This window comes from Diadema antillarum, unplaced genomic scaffold (genome assembly GCF_040938485.1).
Source record: "Diadema antillarum isolate AM-2024a unplaced genomic scaffold, OU_Dant_1.0 seq00000481_RagTag, whole genome shotgun sequence".
Lineage (NCBI taxonomy): Eukaryota > Metazoa > Echinodermata > Echinoidea > Diadematoida > Diadematidae > Diadema > Diadema antillarum.
The window spans coordinates 2364567-2385227 of NW_027271445.1; the positions used below are offsets into that span (position 1 = coordinate 2364567).

Consider the following 20661-nt stretch of genomic DNA (forward strand, 5'->3'; position numbering starts at 1 on the left):
TAGATACGCTGTCCACAAAATTGATTACGGACGGACGGATGGACGGACAACCCGAAAACATACTTATGCCTCCGGCGATACTTCGTGGCGGAGGCATAAAAAATATGTATGAAGCAATGTACTGTATTTTTCCTGAGTTTGTTCAGTTCATTTTTCACATCTCGTTATCTAAAAGTGTGACAAATGGCATCATTGTGATATCTGGCACTTACCCCATTTTACTGCCGTTTATTTTGTCATTGCCAGGGAGTGATATTCACCTCTTAGCACACAATAAAGACACACAAATAAGCGGAACAAAAGGCGACAGATTCTGTGATCCCCATATTCTGTATAGTTTAGTGACTAAAAGTGTTCGTTAAAATTCCGACAAAAAGTGTGTGCCAGACAATGCCAGATCGTTAGAATTCAGTTCTGAAAGTTAAAAGGTTCTCCGTCTGAAGATTTCCCTCCCACCCCCCCCCCCTCCCCCCTCCCGAGGGATTGTAAGATTTGGTAAAAATGGGTCTCCAGGTTTTTAACTCTCTTTGTAAAGTCATGAACAGTTCAAATGTTGACATTATGAAAATCAGTTTTGAAATGGCTGAGAGGCTTCGGCCTCGATACAACGGTTTAATTTTTTTTTTCGCCGTCGCACAAGAGCTGAACTGGCCTTAGGCTGACACAGCTGGTTATCTCTCTGAATTTTATTAAAAGTCCGTCTTGCCGACTAGATCATCCATAATGAATACTCATTCGAACACTTATTGTGAAGGTTTAATGTTGTACATTGAACTAAAAAGATAGTAGAAGTACGTCTTAAACGTATTTTTTTTTCCTCATTGAAACCTACATCACAGGTGAGAGTGGTGACTATAGATCAATATTCCAAGTGTTAACTGAAAGTACTGAGAAAACTCACGAACGAACTCCATTTATCATAGTAATTATGCTCTAATCAGTCATTACAGGCATTTTCTAAATCTGGTAATTTTCTGATTGGTTCTGTCGTTTTATACGCTTGTCATCTTCGGTAGTAGAATATGTGACCGTGCATTACAAAACCAACAAAAAGGCGCACCCCTTGATATTACGAGAGAACTAAAGAAATAAAAAAGGTGAAACGGATCAGCTTAGTCAATCTTCGGGTTTTCATGTTTCCTAAAAAAATTATTCTTCTTCTACATTTTCCTTAAGTTTGGGATCATAAAATGAATGGAAAGATGCGTTTTCAAGAGTGTTTTTTCTACAACCCATTTTTGTAGAGTATTGTGATCAGGTGTGTGTTAAGAAGTCCCTTTCCTTTTCTTAAAAATCCTTTGCACACTCTTAAATGTCAACTCTTATTACGTTTGGAAGGATGATGCTACTGCCTTGAAAGTTGACATCAATCATGGACAGAATGTATCAATCAAGCATGATCAATTTCAGCTTAATCTGATAATTTCTTCATTGCTTTTGCTAAAGTGGATTACATCCTGTTTTTGGCTCATTCATCGCACAGCTACCATGGCTTGGTAAACAAGAGCTTGAATAGACCTTGTACTTCTGAGCCTCTTTTCTCGGTTCACACTTTTCCAGAGTGTGTGCTTTTATTTATTGAAATAGGTTAGAAGGGTCCATCGGAACTGTGTTATACATCATTGTAAAGCTGAGAGTCTGCTCTGTCAGAATCTGTCCTCAACTAAAAATCCATGTCTGGCTACTTTTTGTTGGTTTTGTGATGCATGAACACTTATTACTCAGGTGGAACAACGCTAAATTGAGTGCAGGGCTATGAACAAATGAAAAATAATATCCTTACACCTACCTGTTCCATTTTTGCCGCTGGGTATGATTGCTGACAATGTCAAAATGAGAACGAGTTGGTATCCTCTATCCATTGCAGGTAGTGAAAGGCTGAGATTATCCAAAAAGAATTAAGTTAAATGCACGTTTTGATCATAATATCTCAAAAGCCGTCCACGTATATGATCACCGTAATCATCATGATAACTTCCAACAAAAAATGCGATAGTCGAAAAATATCCTAAACATTGCACCCTTGCAAGATGTAGGTAGTGAGTGCGTGTGGAAATAAATGTGACGCTCTTCATTGCGACGCAGCTGTTTGTTTGCTCATTTCGTCAGTCTTTATTTTCGCAGATTAGGTTTCATAACTGTTTACATTGTTTTTATCAAACATAGTTCAAGGTTCAAGCAGGGATAATTATCCCGTTTGTTTGTATGCCATATCGTTCTTATAATGATCTCGTACATCGCGAACACGTTAGGTCGACCTGAAATGTCTTTTACAACAGTACAAAGATTATATATTCTATGCAGTTGAAGAGCGTGAATTCAATTCAGTGTCTATAGAAGATAAAAGTGATGTACCACGTACAACTGTGTATACAATGAAAATGTCATAAATACACTATTTTACTCACGCTGCTAACGGTCTAACATAACTATTAAACTAGACTAGTGAAATAATAGTTCATCTGGACTCTAATCATATTCGCACGGTACTACTGTCTCACCCACTCCAGAGCATAATTAGCATGCAAATACTTTTTTATTTGAAGGAAAAAATAACATATATGATTTTATTTTCATACAAGTACGATGTTACAAAACACACAGATAAGGTGTTGGTGTTTTTTTTCCTCTCTCTCTCTCTCTCTCTCTCTCTCTTTCCCTCTCTTTCAATTTCTCCTTACCTTTCCAAACACAAAGATATAGTGCGATTCAAAACGCCATGTTCTTGAAAGGAGATGGTGGAATAAATTTTCTCTTTTTATAACAGAAAGGCAGCATTCTTTTTTTCTGATCAAATCATGGAAATGTTTAAGAGTTCACTGGGTGGATTTTGAATCTATTGCTGCCGAACATGAAGATCTCATCGCGACACAAAACGCCAAATTTAGGGCGAAAGTATAAAAAGCAAATTGAGAGGTTTAAAAGACCTTTTTGAAGAGAATCATTAGTATAGTAGGTACGGGCTTGCGATGTAGCACTGAATATAGTTGAAGAGTTATTATTATAACAATATGTTGTGTCATAGTACAGATAGGATGCGTGGACGATAACTGGTAAGTCATCAAGGGCACAGTCATGGAGGCTAAGGTTCTGCATTTGACCCTTGTCCACAAGGCTGGACATTCACCTTTTTTTTTCTTTTTGGTGGCCCGGCAATGAAAGTTTGTGGTCCGATGAAGAAACAAAATCTTACATATATTTCTTTAAGAATTAGGGGTCTGTCATTTATTGTTTTTTGTTGGCCCAGGGCCCCTGGCCCACCGCTAATATCGAGCATGCGTAAGAAACACAGAATAGCTCTAGCATACGATTACCCAAACATTTTTAGCTCATTTATTTGGACCACGCTTTCGTGTAACCGATGTTTGGTAAATAGGTTGAACTAAATCGTTATCTATATAAGCCTTTGTTTCTGTCGAATCGGCAATGGCCTTGCCAACTTAGTCAGCGATGAAATGTGACCGTGCACCTCAAAACGAACATAAAGTCGCACACACTGATTTTGCGTGAGGACTGAAAATAAGTGAAATGGGTCAACCTAGCCGAACTTGACTTTTTCATATTTTCTGAAAGAGCGAGTCTTCTTTTACATTATGCTAAAATTTGGTATCATAAAACGGGCAGGAAAGTGTGTTTTTTAGCAGTTTATCTTGAACATTTTTGGTAGAGTAGTGTGATTAGGTGTGTCTTTAGAATCCCTTTTTCATTTCTGAAAAACCTTGTCCACACTCTTCACTTTCAACTCTAATAACTTTTAAAAGGATAGTGCTACTGCGTTGAAAGTTTGCATTAATTATGGACAGAATGTGTTAATGAGGCATGCTTAATTTCAGTTTAATCTGATAATCCCTTCATTGTTGTTACTCTGGTGGTTTACTTCCTGTTTTTTGTCCCATTCATCGCACAACCAGCATGGTTTGGTAAAGATTAAGCGCTTGAATAGACACTGTACTTCAGAGCCTCTTTTCTCAGTTCACACTTTTCCTGAGTTTGTGCTTTCTTTCCAATATCTAGATAGGTTAGGAGAGTCCATTTGATTTGAGTTATACATCAATTTAAAGCTTAAAGTCTGTTCTTTTAGAATATGGTCTTAACTAAAAATTCATGTCTGGCGACTTTTTGTTTGTTTTGAGGTGCAGAGTCACAAATGATGTCTGCATTAAAGCCAAATGATATTGATAATATCCTTGCATGATAAATTAATAATTCACCTACAATGCGAACGACATACGCTTTCAATTCACCATCTTAATACGTCATAAGGTTTGCCTTGGTTAAAAGTCCTTTGCAACATGAAATGGGGACCTTTGTTGAAAAACTTACGCACTTATGCAGGCCAATATGGGATATGCATATAAAAGTCATATGGCCAGTGAATAGGGAAACAGACAAATTAATGTTTCTTTTATGGGTATCTTTTTAATTCTTTATTTTGGGTTCTATATCAGTTGGACAATTATTTGTAAATGATATATTTCAAGTTGAGCCTTGCTTGTGTAAAGTTAATGTCAGGTAAATGTTCCATTATTCCAGCTTTGATGAACTTTGTTTTTATTGGATGATTGTCTTAAAACAAAATAAAAAAATGTGTGTGCCCTTGTCTCTTGCTTTCAAGCCACAAAACAGCCACAGAATGGCATGAGGATGCAAAACCTGTTCCAAAGAGGAACAAGTTTTATGAAGTATTGATACTCTAATCAGCGAAATTTGGCATTTCGCTGCCAAGGAACTAGCGAATTTCGTGAGTAAACAAGAAGAACAACGTCAATACAAAATACGATGATAACGCTCACAGTCACCCCGCACAGTATATTCCATTTCTCAAAATGATAGTGATGATAATAACAATAATGTATTCTTTATGCGAAGTTTTGGTGGCAGACTGAAACTTTCATGTATCACTCCCACTTCACAGTAGATCTGACATAACGTGTACAGAAGAAAACAATTGGCTTACCTTGTTAAGCCTGTAAAAGTGAGGTTTTCAGTATAATCAGATGCCTGTCGTAACTGAAAAAGATACATAAGACTATTACTTTGATGACTGTGATATACACACACACACACAGAAAAAAATTACAAACTGAAAAGCATCAAGATATTTCATTAAAGTTTGATAAAATGTTATACATAATCATGATCTATGTAGTTGTTTAGTACAATAACTCATTTGGATTGTTCTTTAACCTCATGTCAAGAGGGGAGGAAAATGTATATCATGAACGACGGTATTAATATGCAGACGCCTGCACAGATTTTGTGTATACGTGGTAGGTCCATGTGTTTTGTGTTGCGGAAGTGTTGTTTCTTTTTCTACATGAAGTGTGCAAACTTGTATACAGATTATCAATTTTCTCTATTAAGATGACAAGTTGTAGTCTAAAATAAAAACAAACATCATGAAAAATTATGCACAGCTGAGCATGTCTTTGAGTAGGTGATAAGCATGTGATTACTCAAATATTTTCAGCTTATTTATTCTGACCACACTCTCGTGTAACCGAAGTTTCATAAAATTGAATATGCTGAAGTAAACCGGTATCCATATAAAGCCTTGGATTCTGTCCAGTGGCCCTGCCACCTTTGTCAGCAATGAAAAGATGGTTGCATTCAAGAAAATGATATAAAACATATCCTGGCATGATACAGTATTATTTCACATACAAAGCGAACAACATAATTATGCAATCAAGAGTCATCGTTGCAAAAGATTATGAAATCCATTAAAAAAAAAAGATGTGAAATAGATTCGATTGCAGAATTCACGTATCACAACTGCTTGAAAATGGCGGGTCCCGCATCATGTTATATCACTTTACACAATTCACTATCTTAATGTTTTTCCTAGGTAAGATTGTCCTTTGTAACATGAGATAATTATGAACTTAGGCGAAAAACGTAGACACTAATTGTAGCCCAATGTAGGATACGCAAAGTCAAATAGATAGAAAGACAGATAAACCTTTTATTTATGGCTATCATTTTTATCTCTGGTATGCATTATTTTGGGCTCAGTTGGACAGATAACTTTAAATGACATGAATTAATATTTCAAGTTGAGACTTGCCTGATATTCAGCTGCTGCAGTTAATGTCAGGTGAATATTCCATTGTTTCTGCGTTTATGAACCTTGTTTTTCTTGGATGACTATCTTAAAAGATAAAACTATGTGTGTGCCCTTGTCCATTGCAGCTTTCAAGCCACATAACAGCCACATAATGGCATGAGGATGCAAAACCTGTTCCAATGAGGAACAAGTTTTATCAAGTATTGATACAATCAGCGAACCTTGAAATTTTGCTGCCACGAAACCAGCGAATTTCATGAGTAAACAAGAAGAACAAAGTCAATAGAATACAAGATGATATTGCCCCCAGTCACCCCGTATATTATATTTCATTTATCAACATGATATGATAATAACAATATTAGTCTTTATGTGCAGTCTTGTAGGCAGGCTGAAAGTTTCACGTATCACTCCCACTTCACGGTAGATTTGACATATATAACGTGTACAGAAGAAAACAATGGGCTTACCTATTACACCAGCCCTGTGAAAGTGAGGTTTTCAGTATTCGCAGATGCCTGCTGTAAACGAATAAGATTAATAAGACTTACTTTGGTTACTTTGATATATTAAAAATATGACAAACTGAAAAGCATTAAGCGATCTTACCCACGTTTGATAGAATGTTATACATCATTATGACCAATGTAGTTGCTTATTATGACAATAACCCATTTTGACTGTTCTTTAACCTCATGTCAAAAGAGGATGAAAATGCAAATGAACGTCGGTATTAATAAGCAAACGCCTAGACAGATTTTGTGTATACATCGTAGGTCCATGTGTTTTGTTTTAAAGACATCGGGAAGATTGTTATGCAATTGAAAGTGTTATTTCTTTTTCCACATTAAGTGTGCAAAAATGTATACAGATTATTAATTATTTCTATTAAGATGACATTGTGTGATCTGAAATAAAAACAAACATCATGAAAAGTTATTCACAGCTGAGCATGTCTATAAGTAAGTGATAAGTCCTACCTCTACACTGTAAAAAATTTGTTTAGTTTCTAAACACCTAACTAAACACTTTTCTGTGACAGTTTAAAAACACTGCGACGTGTTTATATATTAAACATGTTTATGAACTAAACACATGCTGTGTTTATTTTCAGCACACCCTAGGTGTTTATCACACACACATGTTTATGTTTTAAACGGTTCTGATGTTTAAAAACTAAACACCTGCTGTGTTTATAGCCTAAACACCAAACGTTTACACCGTAATCACTCACAGTGTTTAAATACTAAACACCGCACAGTCACATAATCACCCACAATGTTTAAGATCTAAACACTGAACCAAAAAATAAACATGACGCACTGTTTACAATGTAAACACTGCGACATGTTTATTCGCTGTGACAGATTAAAAACACTGCGACATGTTTATTTGCCATTTTAGTGTTTATTCTCAGAACACATGTCTGATTTTTTAGATCGATCACAAAATTGCATACACTAAACATGTGACATGTTTACATATTAAACATCGCAATTTCTCAGTGTTTATATGATACATGTTTACACCTTATACATGCTGAGTGTTTATATGAGACATGTTTACACATCATACATGGTAATTTCCACGTGTTTATATGAGACATGTTTACACATCATACATTCATACATGCTAATTTCTACGTGTTTAAATGAGACATATCATCATGCATGTTAATTTCCATGTATTTATTAATGTAAAGTGGATTGTTTCCACTTTTTTTTGCATGGAATAAGATAAACGCATAACATTATATAGAATTTACCCAGTATGTACCAAATCATCAGCACACTTACATCGCATAATACCAGGGAAGACCTGGGTTAGCTTTCACAAACATTTTGGCTACAAGAGTTAAAGGCAATTCTCTGAATGCAAGTTATCAAAACATCAGTCAAAGCTTGGGCAATATCTGATGAATAATAAGTTAAAATCCTTTAAAGGGGAAATCGAGTCCAATAAACAAGTCTGATAAAAAAGAGTAAAACCTTACCAGTTTAACAGTAAAAAATTGAATAAAATCGGATGAAAAATAAGGAAGTTATCAAATTGTGAAGATCTGCTAATTTCTGCAAAGCAGTTAAAAGTGGATATGAATATGCAAATGAGTGAGTTGACCATGCCATAACCTCACAATTTTCCGTTGATCGCGTACCCCCCAAAACATGATGAAATTCAATGTTTATGTTAATGAAATGTGAAACATTATGGTATTGCTGGTTGAATAACTTCAGAAAAGTGATCAATTAGATATATCAGGACTTGAGCCTCGGGAATAATTGCGTTTGAATGAAAAACTTGAAATTAAGTAAGTTGTGAGGGAATGACATGCCCACGTTGCCATTTGCATATTCATATCAACCATTCAAGAACTGTTTCCTCAAAAATTAGCGAAACTTCAAAATGTCATAACTTCCTTATTTTACATCCGATTTCGATCAAAATTTTACCAATGGACTCTTAATATTTTATTCTTTCTTATCAGACTAACTTGTATTTGGACTGGATTTTCCCCTTTAAATATTGCCATGTTATTGCTATACGACACAATGCCGAGTTAAATGCAAGATACCTGGGAGTCACTGGCCTGTACACGAAGACGTAAATGGAATTCTCTCCTATACACACAGTAAAGTTTGTATTTGCAGGAAATGACACATAACTCATTTTGGAGAAAAAAAAAATATTGCATTTAACAATTACTTTTCAGTCACATGTAATTCTTAGCCTACTTTCAAGACTTGCCGTCTTTCTACTGTATTCAGAACTAATTCTTAGTATTGTAAAACAAACGAATAAACTTGTTGATTGTGAATTGCAACTCAACGCTTCGGAAGCTTGACATGTATGTAACACCTCCAGGAACATAACTGCAGTCTGTGAACAAATCGATGCCGACCTCGAAGATTGCATCAATTATTGACAAAGTGCTTTGGGGTGTACCCGAACCAAATTAGGCTCACGGCAAATTATACCATGCACAACACTATGGTCGTATTGGTACTGATCAGGGAGTGTAGATGATGCACTCATCATAAAGAGACCCCCCCCCCCCCCAAAAAAAAAAAAAAAAATAATGATAATAATAAATAAATAAATAAATAAATTTAAAAAAATAATGTTTTCACTGTATTTAGCCTGTGGTGAACATCTGCACTCCCTGATCAGTACCAATAATGGAACTTAAATACATACATGATATTGTTCTTTTCACTGCGACGTTCACTGAAAGTACATGTAGGCTAACAGTACTGTATTGATTTTTCACTTTTGCTATTTCGAGAAAAATCTTAGAATGTTAGTGGTTTTCAAAAGGTGAGTGAGAAAAAACTTCTACCTTGCTAGAACCGTGGAGAAAGAAGTCAAACTCTATGGGTATACATGAATAGTCTATTAGAGTCTAATCAGTCTCATCATACTCCACATAATCATGGTATGGAGGGCTACTTTCAATCTCGACACAGCAGAATTTTTGGTAAAGACAAGAGGATAATAAATGAACAAAGGTAAAATAATGCATTGCAACTGGAGGCGGGAGGGTATGCAAGGCTGTCATGAACACGCGATGTGATCAGCAAGACTCCTCCCTTGTCAATTTGTCAGTCAGTTGCAAGACTCCCCCCTATTCTCCATGCATGTTGTACTACATTTCTGATACCTCTCTCCATGTGACCGATTTCAAGAATATCTCAGAAAGAAAATATTAACTACCGAATGCTGCATTTCCTATCAGGTCTACATGAAAATTGCACAGAATTCCAAACAAATGCAACTACTGGCTTTTTATTTGCGTCCAATATCTGCTGATTGTATTTGAAGCACCTGAGGGAAAAAAATGAAATGGCTGATATTTTGATTTGATTTGTTTTGATTTCTATATTCCTTTTTGCACAAGAATATAATAGAAAGCCAATCGAACAAAGTTCTTGAGTAATATCTTAACAGTGAATTACAAGGATATTGGTTGATGAATAAAATGAAGTGAATAAAACTGTTTTTCTTAGTAGTGCAAAATGATTTCGAGCAAGTGTCTTTACATAATAGATAACATTACAATTTTACGTACCAGCTGTTAAAATAAGACAATTGGCCCAAAACCACTATTTCGGCGCAATTGGGCAAAAAACGTGTCGCTCATGTTCCTGCTCACCTTATAAAAATAAAAAGCTCTTTCACGATACTCCTGTGTGTTTTTGTGATGCTAAGGGACATGTTAAGAAAAATTGTAACCATTTAGAAGGCGAAATTTAGCCCCTAAGCCGTTGATGGAGGGTTAAGTTTGGCCAACAGGCTAAAAAGTGCATGTCGCCAATGATATTTTTTCATGTGTTCTCAACGCTGTATGAAAATATGAGCAAAGAGAAGCAGAATTCTCACAGTATCATAAATGCAGCTGAATGTTCTATGAAAAAATCACAAAACTTTGAAAGCTATCTAGTCTTTTAAAACAAAAACATCCACCGGAAAAGTGTCGCCAGATCTGCTGAAACCTACGTTACCATATTTATACTGAAAACTTGGATATGCTATTACAGTGAGAACTTCACAATTATATTATTTTTCCGACCCAAAGGAGTCTAACTGTAAGTTCCATAACATTTTATCACATTGCTTCAAGAGTCATGCGAGTGGTAAGCTCGAAAATACAGATAAGGAAAAGGTAGCGTTAAGAGATGTAACATACGTTACCATAAATGTAAAAAGTATGAAGGTGCATGACTATGAATGATTGCCCTAGAGCTGAGACTAATGGGGTAGATTGTCACTACCCATGGAGGGTCAAAAGATTCATTACTATGTTGATAACTTAAACGATTTAATCCACAAATGTAACATACGTGATGTAACATACGTTACCCCACAATGAAAGAAAGCTCTATACAACATTAATTACCGTATGAACTAATATTTTTCGTATTTGCGCCATCTATATGTGGTCATGGGAGAGCTTAGCAACCACTTTCACCAGCATTGTAGCGTGCAAAATACCGTTGAACCAGCAGGAATGATGTGTTAAGGAACTGGGTGAGTATTTGATTGTTGGAAATGTGTTGTTGTTTTGTCATGGAATCGTGCTTGTCATCTGATTATTGTGTAATTACTTAGTCAGTAGTTATCACCATGAAAATGAAGTTATTTCTTTGCTCTACGCGTATGTTTTTTCCAAAAAAAAATACTCACTTTATATGGTAACGTACGTTTCAAATTTTGGTAACGTAAGTTTCAAAATGTTGTCTTATTGTAAACAGACAATCCACAGAGAAGCCAGATAATTTGAAACATGTAAATGGTTGCAGTTATAATGCCGATGAGTTTCTCCGTCGAAACACATCAGATTCATTTGTGTTCTTGTTTTTTGGAGAATTTAGTGAAAGGGGATATAATTACTGTATCAGTAGACGAATTTTTTTTTTGGTGGGCGTTGATTTTCAACTTGGATTTCAGGATGTCATATTTCAAATACAAACAGTGAATTTCACATGGTTATAAGAAAATAAAAAGAATAACCAATAAAAGTAGATAACTTAGTTTTTACTTCAAATCTTATGGATCAGGACCCTGCAATCATGTGGTAACGTAAGTTTCTAGTGTTGGTAACGTAAGTTTCACTAATCCATGTCACTGAAAAGGGGTATTTTAGAGAATGTGCATGGATAAGAAAATATGTTATTATTCTAGAACTCTTGCTTAGGGACTACTGTAGGGAAATATGTGCTTCTAATGTTATCGTATCAAGGCAATAGGGCATCCCCCGGCTAAATATTGGTCAGTGATAAGGTTAGAGTAAAGATTAGTGTTAGGGTTGGTTAGGTTTTAGGGTAAGAGCTTGGGTTAGCGTTAGGATTACGTTTCAGGATTAGGATTAGGGCTGGAATCAGGGGAAGGGTTCGGGGTAATAGCCCAAAGGGTAATTGCCCTATACCTAATTATATATATCTTTGGGAATCATCAACAGATTTGCGGATTTATTACCTTAGCTTTTTCAAGGAATAAATTTCCTCGAATCTGTGTTGTAAAATCGTCATTGATATCACAGTGAAGAAAACAAATTTTGAAGGAAGAAAATGCAACAAAAGATGTAATGACATTTCAGCTATTACTGTGTGTATCATAGATTAGGCCCAAAATAATACACATGTATAGCAATGTTTGTTTTAATAAGTTATACTTTTTTGACATTAACTCATGTTTTCTTTCTTCTTGTTTTGATATCAATGCAGTTGCAATGGGGAAGACCAGAGCCGAAATTCAGGCTGCATACAGGGCACGTAAGCGGCAACAGATGGGGGAAGAATCATATCTCCAGGCAGAGAGGAGTAGAGTGAAGAGATATTATGTGCCTGTATCAAAATTAACCAAGAAAGAAGCAAAGACACGGAATGCAAACATTAACGCAAGAGTGAAGAAGCACAGAGAGCGTGTTCGACGATTGACACAGGAACTTGTAAATGAACGGAATGCAGAAGTAGTCAACGCAGATGATGATGGAGGAATGTCCACCGATGACTCGGCTGTTTCCGACATTTCATACGTCGGTCCTTCTCGTGGAACTACTCCTCGGCAGCATTCCCAGTTGACAGTGAAAATGTCCTTCAAAAGGCCGGCCACTAGAAAGCGTGTCAGCAGATGTCTCACGAAAGCACATAAGAACATAGAATCCCTCACACTTAGGCTCCAGTCAGCAAACAGGCAAAATAAGAAACTTCAAAAGCGCTACGAGCGGCTGCGATCTACAGTTCCAATGTCATCAACTCCAAATGCAGTACCAACTAAGCATACACCTAGATCAAAAACCAACGTCCAGCTCCAAAAGGCAGGTCTAGATCCAAGTGAAGTTCCAAAAGAAATACGAAAGAAATTACTCTTTTCAAACGCAGTCCTCAGTGAAATAAAGCATGCATCCCGAAAAACTGCGAATCGTGCTCAACGTTCCACACTTCACAAAATTGTCAGTGGCTCAAAGATCTTAAAGAAGTATCGTCTCATACGGTTGCTGCAACAGAGTACTGGCTTGGGAAGACGAAACTTGTCCAAGGCATGCCGACCAGTGAAGGCACGAAGCAAGGAATCTCGTCCATCCTGGACTTCTCTTCACCGCGAAATTGTAGAGTTTCTAGAGCGAGATGACAACTCTAGAATTTGTCCAGGGAAGAACGATTCTTGCAAAACCAACGAAGGGAAAGCACGTTGCCAGAAGAGATTTTTGAGCGATTACATCGCTAATCTTCACGCGAAGTATGTTGCCGAGCACCCTAACAAACGCCGGGTGTCACTATCAGCATTCAGGCGAGTCCGCAAGAACCTTTGTCCATACATCAAGCTGGTGCAGTTTTCAACTCGTAGCCGATGTCTATGCCAGAAGCATCAGAATATGTCCCTGAAACTGAAGACACTGAAAACACTGGGCATTCCAATATGCAGTGACAGTCCGGATGAAGTCTTCCGAAACAACAATGATGCCCAAATTGATGAATATCTCACAGGACTGCAAGATGCCGAAATTCAGTTCGAGGAGTGGGCAAGGGTCGATGTTGATGGCACCAAGAAGACAAAAATTGTTCAAGTTTCCTTGACACGAGCAGAGTTCATTTCCCAGTTTAGGAAAGACGTGACCAAATTTCGCCAGCATATTCTTCTCATCAAGAACCAGTTCGAAGCGCTCAAAATGTGCAAAAACACGCTGCCCTCAAACGAATGTATCGTACAGATGGATTTTGCTGAGAACTATTCATGCATACCTCTGGAGGAAGTGCAGAGTGGGTACTGGGGTCAACAAGGAGTTACGATACACCCCATTGTGGTCTACTTCCGAGATGATGACGGTGTCCTGGTCAACAAGAGTTACGTCTGTGTCTCTGATGAAAAGGCACATAACTCATCTACAGTGTTGGCAATCCTCTGTCAGCTTGTTCCAAAGTTGAAAGAGCTTGTCGCCGGACTGACGAAAGTTCACTACTGGACGGATAGTCCAACCTCACAGTACCGAAACAAAACAATCTTCTCTGTAGTACGCGAACATGCCAAGTTGTTCGAAGGACCATCTGCCCAGTGGAACTACTTTGAGGCGGGCCATGGGAAGGGACCCTGCGACGGGATAGGGGGCACCGTCAAACGCCTTGCAGATGATGCGGTGAAGAGGAATGCCGCAAACATTCAGGATGCGAGTGATTTCTATGCATGGGCTTGCCGAGAAAGACAGGAGAGCACTGGATCAAAGATCGAGTATTTCTTCGTTTCCAAGTCAGAGTGCGAGGAAAGCAGTGGGCTGATTGCTGAGCGATGGGCGGCGGTGAAGTCATTCCCTGGGACACTTCAAGCTCATGAAGTGATTGGGGCTGGTGATACTCTTCTCATGAGAGAGCAATCGTGTTACTGTGTGAAATGCAGGGTCGAGAAAGCAGACGAAAACACGAAAAATATGTGCACGGGATGGAAGGCCTTTCCACGCATCTATGTTCCAACAACAGTGATCCAAGCACAAGGAACTCCCGAAGATGTAACTCCTCAGGAACCCGAATCAACGACATATGAGACAGACGACTGGGTGGCGGCGGTGTATGACGAGCGTTGGTATATCGGCAAGGTTATCGAAAGCGACGAAGAGGACGTCCATATCAGTTTCATGGCGCAGTCATCAGGATCTCACCTTGAGGACAAGTTCAAATGGCCTCAAAAGAAAGATGAAATATGGGTCTCTAGGAAAGAGGTCCTCTGCCACATCGAAGAACCTAAACGCGATGCCATCTCCAAACGCCTTTTCAAACTGTCGGCGAATCAAAAGCAAACAATTGAAAATGTCTTCAAGGCCTTCTTATCACAGGAATAAGACCAATCTGAACATCTTTCTTTTCAAGAATCAATTCACAACATTCAGAAGTTGAATTTGAATATTTGCTTTCGCTGTATTGAAGACTGATACACGGACACTGTGTACTGCCGGAAGTTGTTACGCACATTATCCTCACCATGTTTTTGTTTTTTTTTTTTTAATCGCAGTGATCATACCCTGTATAGTCATTATCAGCATCTTTGTTGTGCATGTAGCTAAATTCTCTTTTCATGTAAAAAAAAAAAAAAATAACAAGTCAAATCATTCTTATCCCCGAACACTTTTCACGCAACGGTACTGATTGTTCATGAAGATATTGTTACCCTCCCTTTGCCGAAATATTCTTGCTATCCTTGTTGATAACGATTTTCTATGCATAAATAGCAAGAAACGTGTACGATGAGTATGTACGTCAGTTTCCTAATGATGATTTCATTGATCCCACGTAGTATTGTACAAAAGCAACTGTTTAATTCAATGGTGTTATTTCGTAGACTACATTTTAAGGCATTTGAAGTGTCATTGATTTAATTAGTAAGAACATTTCTTTGTTCTGTCTTTCCCTAGCTCTTATACACCGAGTTTATAGTAGTCATTTTAACGATTGTGTATGGCGTTGCTGTTCATTTGTGAGAGCACTAATCTCATTTACTGCCATTTCTTGTTTCAGTGTTAAAAAGTTTGTTAATACTTTGAATTATATCTCAATTGCTATTTGCCTTTTTTTTTTTTGCTTTTAGGAAAAAGTTATTGTTGAGACAGCATATGAGGCTGTGAAGCGATTGGATTAAAAAAAAAAATACGACAGTGTGACGAAAACGAGATATAAGATGTTTTACAGCCTGTATACATAAACTTCATGACGAAAGAATTAAAATGAAACCTACGTTACCCATCACTCTTCAAATTATACGTATACATCATGACAATATTTTCGTCCGTCAAGTTACAAACCCCTTGTTCCCAACTCTTTTCAATTAAATGCCATATAATCATCAGGATAGTAAAGCCCATTGTCTTCTTCATCTCAGCAGTTACGAATTACCATTCTTCGGAAGAGTTTATACGCAGACATTTCATAAAGAATCGTGGATGAACAACTATTGCAATTGTACTTTTTGAGAATTATGTAACCGCAATGTTGGGACATTGTTTTTTATGCGTTCAGTTACAGTTGACAAGAAATAAAGGCAAGATAAATGTACCAAAACGAGTTGCACATGTGTTACTAATAGTATTGTAACTTACGTTACATTACATGAAACTTACGTTACATGGAATCTACCGATTATAGCTTCAAGCACATAGTTTCCACATGCTTCATTAATGATTCTCAAGAATTGTCTGGAAATTTGGGACTATAAATGTTGAGGTTATGTTTTCTGACGAAAGTCTTATGTCTTACATCAAGAAAACAATGTGACAATTTATAAAGTATGGTTTAACACAATATGACATGGTATGTTCTGTGTAGCATGTAGGTCATCGGACATCCTTTCCGTCTCCACGCACCATTCACAAACACAGCAGCCGATAATATATTTTTCATCTGACGCAATATTATTTCAATCATATAATGTTTTCATCAATCTTAAAGCATCTGAGATAAAATAACATAGGTAACGTATGTTACATAAGGAAATTTACGTCTCAAGAAAGAAATTATAACACCACTATTGTAAAGTAAGTTCATGTGTTCATATTTTTCAACTACAAACTTGAATATTTGTCTCGTGGAGTGGTACTAAAAATAAACCCGTTTGAACAATTTGAATTTTCCACTTTTGTGACTCTCCAATTGTGCCGAAATAGTGGTTTTGGGCCAATTACACATATCTATGAGCAATAAGAATACAGGTGACCATTATCGTAAGCACAGAGGACAATAGAATCGCTTTGTTTTGGATATCCCTGCCATTTCAAAACCAATTTTCATCAAATAAGCATTGAATTCCTCTTCGAATTATATAGGCCCCCTACCTTCATATTTCTTTAGAGGTTCATCATTATGTAATACACGCATACACGCACACGGAGAACTGAAGCCCCAGCGCATTCAAAACCCTATCAACCCCCATATGATTTACTTTATTCTAGTATACAGGTTTAGATGCACACTGTCAGTGAAGAAAAAAAAAAACAATAGAAAGGTTGCTCTAACAGGTGGGATGCTTCCTAATAGGTCTGCAGTGCATCATGACGATGTGAGACATCACATGGCTAGCGGGAAAAAGATTATTAACATTCAAAATCATTATCCATGGTTCATTTCCTTCATATGGCATGTAGGCCTATAGATATACTGTATATCAGTATATCTTGCGATGTCCTTGTAATCCTCAGATGTTTGCACTTTTAGACGGGTTGTATAGAAGTAAGCGCATGCATCTTTCATTCTAATCCAGACAGGTTTGGCGTGATCCCCGATCAATTCTTCCATGACGTACTGGTGCTGGTAAAAAGAAATGATTACACAAGGAAAACAAGTCAGTTGGTTTTGCAATACAATGGACTTAACTGCTCCCATAGATTCTGAAAATGAATGGATAGCAAAGAAGTTGACTGAATCCATAAGCAAGTTCAAGTTAAAAGGAATGACAGAATCCCTTCATCACATTAGCACATAGTGTCTTGCGTCAGTTTTTACTTACTTTGCTGAATTTTCTGGAAATAATTCAAGTATTTTTTGTTGTTGTTGTTTCTTCTTTCTTATTCATCATCATTATCAAGCAGAGTTACGACCATACTGTATCCTTTGTCTCTTGGGTGAAGATTTTCACATCTGTAACTTACACTTTCAACAATATTTGCAATAAATAAATTTTCCATGTTTATTTTAGCTAATGGATTGAATTCGGGAGTCGGGAGTAGGTAATCCCCCCCCCCCAAAAAAAAAAAAAAACCACACACACACACACACAAATAGAAGAACTTAAAGCATCTAAAATCTGCATTTTATAGAAACTCATTTACATGCCCTTTAAAGGACAAGTTCACCTTCATAAACATAAGGATTGAGAAAATGCAACAATATTAGTAGAACACATCAGTGAAAGTTTGAGGAAAATTGGACAATCGATGCAAAAGTTATGAATTTTTTTTTTAATTTTTGTGTTGGAACCGCTGGATGAGGAGACTACTACAGCTTGTGAGTCATATATGCGGACAACAGTATAAAGAAAATATAAAAGAAAATTCAACATATTTTCACTTTTTTTTTTGCATAATAAAAGAGCAATTGACTTGCCTCTTTCTAAAGGCAGGGGGAATAATATTACCCATAACATTTATCGGTAACGAGTCAGGGAAATGTGTACTTGTTTCAAAAGATGGAATTTTGTGAAATTCTCTTTATATTTTCCTTATATTGTTGTACGCATGTGACATCTAAGTTATTCATACACTGCAGTAGTCTTCTCATCCAGCGGGTACTGCACAAAAACTTCAAAAATTCATAACTTTTGAACGGATTGTCTGATTTTCCTCAAACTTTCAATGATGTGTTCTACTAATATTGCTACATTCTCTCAATCCTTATGTTTATGAAGGTGAACTTGTCCTTTAAGTACATAATATTCATTGATTTGGCTCTGCAATTTTGAGTACTTACTTGATTTCCAATTTCCACATGGGCAGTATACAGTGATGTACTATCCCCAGTCGATTTACTCTGCTGACTACACCATGCCTCGTTCTCTGCCAGCAGAGGTAATGTCTTGCAGGATTTATACAGTACACGTCAGGACATCATCGTCACCCACTTTGGTGCCATCGCCATCCCCTTCCAAGACATCCTAATGGGCTTTACATTCAATGTTCACCACCTGTTGAGTGAAGAATTTACAGGGAATAAAACTGAATTTCACTCAAAATATAGTCACTAACCCATCGTCATTCACATGAAAGATACTTCATAACTTCGTAAAATTAAGGTAGATACAGTGAGTTTACCCGCTAGGCCGAGTTTACCCATAACTACGGTACCGGTAATTTGCAGAGTGTAGGCCTAGATATTGTAACGTTAACAACACTAACACGTTACAGTTAGAGCGTTCCCTGTTCTAACGTAACTTAGTCGTTAGATTTAGAAATAGAAAACTAAAACAAACGAGCAAAATCTTTAAGGGCGTAGCTTATTTCCACGCCTACAACAGTTTTACATTAAACGAGGGCGATTTTGCAATCAATCTTGTTATTCACCGACTTAGCAGACTTAGCAGACTCACCGCTTTCATGCAGGCCGGCCAGGCTAGAACTTTATCCCTTCGACGCCATCTTAGCTAGATCCGCTCCTTTATGCAGTGCATGCAGCTCAGTCAGCAGTGCAGTCGATTGATCGAGTCGTAAGTGCAGTGTGTGGACGACCAAGCCTAGAACGAATGCGCACGTACTGTAGGCCTACGCACATCACGCTGCTGGGGCATGCAATCGCAGCACCAGCCAGCCAATCAGACAGATCCATCCGTACAGGTACGTACGCGCGCGCACATCTCCTTTCCCGCCAATTGTGCATTGATTATGGTCATAATCATGCATAGCACGAGTGGGCGCTAGAAGCGCACGCACAGGGCACCACTGCGTGCGTTGTGGCCGCGGCCGTCATGTCACATGCGCTGCTGACTTGTAGAGTACGAGTATAAGTGTTTATGTTAAACATGTGCGGTGTTAAGAACGTGTTTACGAGGCGTTCTAAATGTAAACGCGTCTGTTTATCCTGACAGTAGAAGTGTTTAGGCCTAACCAACAAACATTTGGGTAATGCCCTAAACCATGAACGAAATCATTAACAAAGGCAACTCCCATTTTTTTCTAGCAGTTAAAATATAAGACTGTACATGCGAAACCAAAATATAAATTTATTACAGTTGTATTACATATTTTTAGGTTATCCTTTTTCCTAATTGATTAGGCATTTCCATGAAAGGCCTAAAACATGAATTATTTCATAGTGCATCTTGATGTCGTAACAGTCTCCACTTTCTTGTGATAAAAGGAAACTAGAAATTGCAATTTACACACCATTTCCAACACTTCTCCATATATATATGGACATATTGAGATTAACATAACGTGACCAGAATAAACACTCCAACTAAACACTCCAAGCTAAACACTTTAACTCTCAATACTTTACACGTGCTATACACACCGGGTGTTTAGATGTTAAACAAAGTGTTTAGATTTTTAACACTGTGTTTAGTTCATAAACATGTCGCATGTCGCATTTTTTACAGTGATATAACTATAGGTGTGCCATAACTACAGTGTAGAAGTGTTCAAGCAGAAACTGTGTGAAATTATGAGACACGAAAGTAAAGTCATGGCGTCTGCATAAGTAGTGCGATGATAACATACATATCGTATATTTACACAATGATTATTACTTACATATCAATACGGACTGTGCTCAAAACAGACTTTGAACAGACTTAAACAATCGCACGTCTTAACAATGTTAACATGCACGTTTTAAACTTTGCTCTCTTACAGAGCTTTATTGAAGCATCGCCAGTCTGTGATCATGTGATCACAGGGCATGCACAAAGTTATAAAAGGGCTTTGCTTCATTCCACGTCCGTTTAAGTTAAATGAAACAGCATGTGGCTTATCCGACCCTAAATCTGTATTAGAGAAGAATTTGCTATATAACTGTATAAATGTACTTTTTTTTCTCTATGTTTCGGTCAATGTTGTACCCGTGCTCCCCATCTTAATCTTTAACTCGATTTTAACTGGGACGTACGCTCAACAAGCTCGCTTTTAA

General features: G+C 37.3%; 2 protein-coding genes across 2 annotated transcripts in view; one reads left to right on the plus strand and one right to left on the minus strand.

Annotated features, from left to right (window-relative positions):
• The window catches only part of LOC139733523 (uncharacterized), a 666293-nt gene that overhangs the window by 193661 nt on the left and 451971 nt on the right, over positions 1-20661 (minus strand). The gene's annotated exons all lie outside the window — the stretch shown is intronic.
• LOC139733502 (uncharacterized) lies at positions 13440-14894 on the plus strand. The gene has a single exon (XM_071644312.1). The coding sequence runs from the start codon at positions 13440-13442 to the stop codon at positions 14892-14894; it is 1455 nt and encodes a 484-aa protein (XP_071500413.1).